General features: G+C 36.9%; 2 protein-coding genes across 2 annotated transcripts; both read left to right on the forward strand.

Annotated features, from left to right (window-relative positions):
• The first annotated feature begins 216 nt into the window (after positions 1-216).
• LOC117480593 (allograft inflammatory factor 1-like) lies at positions 217-1,788 on the forward strand. The gene is made up of 6 exons (XM_034127958.1): positions 217-327; positions 406-467; positions 615-681; positions 782-823; positions 966-1,131; positions 1,431-1,788. Exons 1-6 carry the CDS (start codon positions 309-311, stop codon positions 1,516-1,518), a joined length of 444 nt encoding a protein of 147 aa, XP_033983849.1. The 5' UTR covers positions 217-308; the 3' UTR covers positions 1,519-1,788.
• Positions 1,789-2,294: 506 nt separating this feature from the next.
• Positions 2,295-7,341, forward strand: LOC117480476 (casein kinase II subunit beta). The gene is made up of 7 exons (XM_034127820.1): positions 2,295-2,429; positions 2,786-2,861; positions 5,832-5,934; positions 6,007-6,122; positions 6,208-6,283; positions 6,393-6,582; positions 6,863-7,341. Exons 2-7 carry the CDS (start codon positions 2,790-2,792, stop codon positions 6,951-6,953), a joined length of 648 nt encoding a protein of 215 aa, XP_033983711.1. The 5' UTR covers positions 2,295-2,429; positions 2,786-2,789; the 3' UTR covers positions 6,954-7,341.
• The last annotated feature ends 303 nt before the right edge of the window (positions 7,342-7,644 follow it).

Here is a 7,644-nt window from a genome sequence, read left to right on the forward strand (position 1 = left end):
TGCATTCGAGTCCGTAAAGTCAGATAGTCCTAGCCATTACACATCAGGTATCTTGCATGCAAACTTCTCTTATTGCAATACAACAGGGTTTTTTCTTACTTGTCAAATTCAGTGTGTGTCAATGTTATGATGGGCATTCTGACCTGACCCAACTGACCTTTGTTTTACTGTCGCCTTAAACAGAGGAATGTCACTAATGCAAACTGAAACTTTGTAACTTCACTTCCTCTTGTGGCTTGATAAAGAGAAACGCCATCATAGCTTTTCACACTTCCAGTGTTCACATCCTCTTAGCACAGTGCACAGAAATGGACCACAATGCTCAAGGTCAGTTTGTCTTTTTTTTTCAAATATGTTTGTCAGTTGACTTTTTTTTTAAATGTTGTCTTTTATGTTGTTTCACAGGAGGTAAAGCCTATGGTCTTCTCAAGTCTCAACAGGAAGAAAGGCTGCTGTCTATAAATGAGGTGTGTTGATATTTTTAGACAAAGTCAGCCAATTTCAATAGCGATAAATGGATTTTGTATAGTTTTTCTACCCACAAGGGCCTGACATATGTGCAATATCAAACTAATGTCAGTTTTATTGTTTTTATTTTTTATTATCACCCTTAGACTTATCTGTCAGACCCCCAGCATGCTGAAGAGGAAGACCTTAGCTCAAAGCTTGACATGTTTCAAAGTGAGTATTCAAAGGCTGCCAATCGCTTATCAGTAAATTGTCTTATAATTTAGTGCAAAGATATATAATTTGAATACAATTACATTTGCTTTTATCACAGAAAAGTACATGGAGTTTGATCTAAACGACCAAGGAGAAATAGGTAAAACGCCACCGATCATAAAACCCTCAAATATCTTTTGCTACAGTTTGCAACTCTTGCTCTCAGTAATGACTCACAACATCTTAACATATTCATACTATATAAGCACTTTGAATGTATTGGCTGTCTTTGATCTTTATAGATTTAATGGGGTTAAAACAAATGCTGGAAAAACTTGGATTGGCCAAGACTCACCTAGAGCTGAAAAAGATGATGTCAGAGGTGGTTGGAGATACATCTAAAGAAACGATAAGCTACAACGACTTCCTGAATATGATGCTTGGAAAAAGAAATGCAATTCTCAAACTGTAAGTCAAAACTTGGTCACAAGGAGGGCTATTTTTGATGATGATCCTCAAGCCTTGATCTAGCTGATAAAACTGCTAAAAATTCACGTGAGTTTTAATCACAATATATCAATTAAAACTTGAACAACTAAAAATGCAACAATGTATTCAGTGTGAAAAGCACTTAAGTATCTGCTAGATCTGTGTCATGTGATGTTCATTGTTTTAATGCAGGAGTAATCTCTATCGTGTTTAAAGTTAAAACATTAATAGAAATGTCGTACAGTATAGTAACTGACATGTTGTGTTTTACATTAAAGGATCTTGATGTTTGAAGGCATGGGAAAGGAGCAGGACAAGAAAGATGTTGCACCGCCTTCTCGCAAAACCTTTGCAGACCTGCCATGATGGAGTTCTCCATCCCAGAAAGGATTGTTTTTGTATTACAACATAACCCAGGATTAAATGCTGCAAAATTAATGTCAATAGAAATGACAACATCAAACAAATTGTTGAAATGTGCAAATGTTTTTTTATAAAGTATTCAAATCTACCAGATTAAAACATAACCTAGGTCTAATGCTTCAAAATGCATGTCAAAATAAATACACATATATTGTTCACATGTGCAAAGGTTTTTTTAAATTTAAATAAAAATTAAAGAATCTACCAAAACTTTTCTGCATTCTGCCTTGTCTGATTGTGACCACAGAACAGATGTCCTACTTTATAGCCAACTAATTACTTGCAAATGCCATCATACCATAACCTGTTGATCTAGATTCTATATGATGTGGTTTAGCTGCTTAAATACAAAACATGACATATTGATTAACCCTTATCATCTTAGTCAAAATACCAACATGTTTCTTTAATAAATAAAGGAATAACACTCTCTTTCATAAGATAAATTAAACATTTGATCATATTAAAAAAGACAATGCCCACCAAGATTGAAAAATCCTACATTCTACGTTACCCTTACTTTGTTTTAAATTTATAAAAAAAGTGAAGGTGAAGAAAAGTGAAGTTTGTTCATGTTTTTCACATAAAGTGTAACGAGAATTGTATTTTGTTATGGTCAATGCCAACAATTAGTTAACATAATAGCCGCGTTCACACCGGAGTACTTTTCGCGTTTAGTTCCGTTAGTACCCCTAATCGCATTTCCCTTTTCTGTGCTGTTCTTTCTTTGAGATGTCATGAAGAACTTTATTTTGAAAAATACGGCTGACCGGAAAACGACGTGCATGTCATCCGGGGAGCGAGGATAAACTAGCTAAGCTTGCAGGTTAATGTGGTAACTAATATAGAGAAAGGTGAGTAAAAGTGACTTTCTGGAAACAAATATACACATGCATGAGAAACTATGTTTAAAGACAGTTTGCAGTTACAATTAATGTCAGCAATATCTATCTGTACGATGTGTGTTCACGCTAACGAATGCTAGCAATTAAGCTAACGTTAGCAGCAGGTTAGATAGGCAAACTCCAAGGTATATTGAACATTAGCAATATAAAAGAACACTTTTGTTCTAAGTCCAAGAAAGGACAGATTGAGTTTGTTTGAAACAAGTTAAATCTGTGTTTATAAAGTCCACATCTCAAGGATATGAACTGCCGGATTTAGCTGTTAGCCATAGTGAAGATGTACATGAATATTGTTGTTTTGTCAGGAGGATGAGCAGCTCAGAGGAGGTGTCCTGGATCTCCTGGTTCTGTGGACTCAGAGGGAATGAGTTCTTTTGTGAGGTTAGTCCCCCGCATTAATAATATACAATCTACATTGTACAGCCTCGGTTTGAAATCAGCACTAACTGAACAAGTTATCGAAAATGCAGAGCTACACTGAGGGGAAAACAATGTATGTGCACATGCTTTTAACACACGAATGAAGTCTGACATCAGCAGAATGAACAGCAGATTCGTGCAGGACACTTTACATCAGGGGTGTCCAAACTTTTATCACCGAGGGCCATATACAGAAAAATATACGAAGGGCTGGGCCACTCACCAGTGGCGGTTCTAGACCAATTTGACTGGGGGGGGGGGCCAGGCTGGGACCAGTTATTTTCTGAGGGGGGCACAATAAATGCAGGACGAAAAAGACAAAGACAGTACTATGAAGTAATTGCGCATAAGAAAACAATGCAATACAGTTATTGGTATTTGTTTCAGTACACATATTTATTTCAGATACTTATAGTTACAGTTTTTACGCTCTAATGCAGGGGTCTCCAACCTTTTTTAGGATGAGAGCTACTTTCAAAAAATAAAACAAGTCGTGAGCTACTTTTACTCCTTTTTTAGTTTTTTGCAGTGTATATATTTAGCACATTTAAACATTATCATATGCTTACCTTTAACCTTTGTGTGCTGTTTGGGTCTGTGGGATCCGTTTTCAGTGTTTACTAAAAGAAAATGTATGCAATTTAATTATTTTAACCTGCGTTATTTGGGGGGGGTCCTCACCTCCTCTAGGGGGGTCCGGGGGCATGCACCCCCGGGAAGATTTTTTTTAAATGTGGAAGTTAAATGCATCAATCTGGTGCACTTTGAGCACAACATGAATTTATGGATACAGCTCTCAACACTCATATGAAAGGGAGCTGTATACTTTTCAATAATCCAAACATCTTTAGAATATGATCACAACCAATAACAAATCATTTAAACTTGATTATTCTTATCTTATGTTACCTAGTTAGCTTCTTTCTTTTTATTTATGCATATTTTACTAATCACTCCCATTTGGCTTCTTTCTTATCAACTAATATATGTTTACTTTAATTTACTGAATTTATTTGAAAAGTGGTCTTAACACATGAATACTACTGATTACTACTGTGTAATATATGTTTACATTTATATTTAAGAAGTATAAGACAAGCACAAGTTTCATTTGTGGGCCATATTCCATTATACTTTTTGAATTTGCTGAGGGCCGATTCAAAATGGTCCGCGGGCCGCAGTTTGGACACCCCTGCTTTACAGACACCTCAGTCAACTCCAACATCTGCTATCAGGGTATCGGATAGGATGCACATTTGACAGGATCAAACCATCAAGTGGGTAAAATGCACAGTATAACAGCAGCTATAACCCTATAAACACATGTATACACTTAGCACACAATAGCGCATCTATGCAAACAGCCGCATCACACACGCAAGCCTCAATGTGTTAAGAAAATATCTGCAGAGGTGTTTATATGTAAACCTGCATATAGCAACCGTATTTATTTTTTAAAGCAACAGTCATAAACTATTTGGTGTCACAGTGTGGTTTCACATTAAGCCGGAAACAAATGTGTGAGATCAGTTTCATGTCTGGCTGGATTAAAGGTTCAAACTATTTACACAAATACTGCTGCAAAAACAAAGTAAGCACTTCCCCGTTAGAGCCACTTCCCTCTGCTGTTTGCTACTACTCTGCTCCACCCAAGCATATGGTGCCTTTAAAAAAAAAAAATGTTTATAAAGAGAGACAAGTTAAATAAGAATAAAACACTTAACATAAAACTAATTGTGTTGTCAGTATAGTATATCAATGTGCATCTCACTGGTGGGTCTGATTAAGTTAGCACTAACACAATACAACTCTAACCCCAAGCTTTCTTCATCGACAGGATCTAAGTCAGTGGTTCTCAACTGGTGGGTCGCGACCCAAAAGTGGGTCGCAGATGTGTGAGTGAAGAAAAAAAGAAGTTGAAAAAAAATATATATCTTTTTTTATTTATTTTTTTCTTCACTCACACATCTGCGACCCAAAGGTGGGTCGCAGATGTGTGACCCAAAAGTGGGTCGCAGATGTGTGACCCAAAAGTGGGTCGCAGATGTGTGAGTGAAGAAAAAAAAAAAGTTGAAAAAAAATATATATCTTTTTTTATTTTTTTTAAAAAAGTCAAACTTATTTTGAAGACCCGATTTTCTAACGCTGTGCATGCAGTAGGCGTTGGACTGGAAGTACCGGAGACCATAAACGGTTTTGAAAACTTCTGTCACGTAGTGATCATCTTCTCAATACAACATCTTTGCTGATGTTTTTTCGAGTCTTCTGGCCAATCAGAATCAAGATTTTTGCCGGAAGTCCCCACGGAGAATAACTGAGGTAGAACTATTCTTTATACATCCATGGGTACAACTTCAGATAAAAATGAACACATAATTAAATATGACCCCCGGTTTGATGATTGACAGGTCACAGAACAATGGGAGCTATCTACCCTACCCACAATTTAAAGTAATTCACACAGACTATCTCCTCTTTGCTCTTCTCTCTGTGAGGAGCAGCAAGTTCAGCTGTCAGAACAAAGTGAAAAACAAACAATGGCATTGGGTTTTCAGCATGTGTGCTTTTTTATGTTATACAGTTCAACTTTGATTCCATCATCTCATTAAACTTTATTTAAAAGCATTCTTTAGTTCTGTGAAGGGATATATGCACTGTACTTCACTTTCATTAATCTTGTATGCTGCAAAGCGTATATATTACAGCACGATTTTTTGTTGAATAGATTTGAGTGGTTCAAATTTTAGGTCACGATCTATTGACAAAGGAAAATGTGGGTCCCGAGGCCTGACCAGTTGAGAACCACTGATCTAAGTAATCCTGTTAAGCTCTTGCATAATGCTTCCTTATCAGTGTGCTTGAGCAATGTGCTGTTGCAACAGATACATACCATTAATAGCCATTTATCATCTTCAATTGTGTGTGTTACAGGTTGATGAAGACTACATACAGGACAAGTTTAACCTGACGGGTTTGAATGAGCAGGTGCCTCACTATCGCCAGGCTTTGGACATGATTCTAGACCTGGAGCCAGGTGAGAATATCAAGGAAGTAGCTGTTCCCATGAGAAATTAAATTATTAATAGTCAACACTTGAATTTGACAGATGAGGAACTGGAAGATAACCCCAATCAGAGTGACTTGATCGAGCAGGCGGCGGAGATGCTCTACGGGCTCATTCATGCACGTTACATCCTCACAAACAGAGGCATTGCACAAATGGTAGGTTATTACTAAATCATGTCAAGTTCTTACTTGCCCCATGACATGAATCATCAGTGATTTTGAAATGTGTTGTTTTTCATAGTTGGAAAAATATCAACAAGGGGATTTCGGCTATTGCCCTAGAGTCTATTGTGAGAATCAGCCGATGCTTCCTATTGGTGAGTCTGACTTCCTATTAACACGTTCTGCCTCACACAAAGCACATGCTGCACCTTTGACCTTTGTTAGAGGATTTGCAGACACTCACCCATCTGTTGTCTGATGCAGGTTTGTCCGACATCCCTGGAGAAGCAATGGTGAAGCTTTACTGCCCAAAGTGTATGGATGTTTACACACCCAAATCCTCCAGACACCACCACACAGATGGAGCGTATTTTGGGACGGGGTTCCCCCACATGCTGTTCATGGTGCATCCAGAGTATCGTCCAAAGCGACCAGCCAATCAGTTTGTGCCAAGGTGCGTTTGATCTGACTCAAGTTATGTATTGTCAGTATTAGCTTTAACTAGCATTAACAGTACACACTTTTGAATATTAAACACACACTTAAAGTTTAAATACATATGGATTAAGCATAAAAGTAGACATTGTTTGTGGTCAGATTTATCTTATTTGTCATCATTTAAATTTCAATCATTTTAGATGTTTTAGTGTCTAAATATTTAGCTTTGATCTCAGGTGTAAATAAAAATGTACTTCTGCCAGAAAGTGATTTTGTTTCATGTTTTTTTCTTTCAGGCTATATGGTTTCAAAATCCACCCAATGGCCTATCAACTCCAACTTCAGGCTGCATCAAGTTTCAAGAGCCCAGTCAAGACAATTCGCTAGAACGCCGCCCGACGAACACAGTGGACTGAAAGACTTTGTTGTTTACTACTTGTTTGAAAGAATGAATAATATATTCCAAATAAATGCCTGTACAGTTTCCCAAACTTGAATAGACGCTTAGATTTAGACATACTTCTTATTTAGTGAAACACTGTTACAGTTGAGCAGGATTTTTCTCTTCCATATTTAACGTTGAGCTATTACCAACGGGTCAATCTCCTGTAAGTGTTTAACGTTAATTGATGTCAATCCTTTGACTCGATCATGAAGTGCTTTGTGGTTTAATTGAATGTAACAAAACATCTTGCCAACAGCCCAATGGGTGTTTCCTATCAGTGAGTCAGTCAATGCTTTTGAAATTCAACATTAAATACCATCAAATCCTTAACTTGTGTGTGTCAATGTGAACAGGAGGTATTTCCAAAAAGCAATGGCAAACTCGAAAAATTGACCTATTCTGGATTTCAATTGTATTCCTTTGTTCGTTTAACTTTAAATTCAGTGGTTTTATTATGTTTTGGCAACTGTAACAATGATTTCCTGTATGTGTTTGATGTTTACAATCTGAACAGATTTAACTTTTTTTTTTTCAAGAGTTTGGTATCGATTAAACATGCAGCAACATTTACAGTGGAGCTAGTGAATGGCATTAAATATTGATTTCGTACCAAAATATTTTCTTTGAATTGTA

The sequence above is a fragment of the Trematomus bernacchii genome, unplaced genomic scaffold (genome assembly GCF_902827165.1).
Source record: "Trematomus bernacchii unplaced genomic scaffold, fTreBer1.1, whole genome shotgun sequence".
Taxonomy (NCBI): Eukaryota; Metazoa; Chordata; class Actinopteri; order Perciformes; family Nototheniidae; genus Trematomus; species Trematomus bernacchii.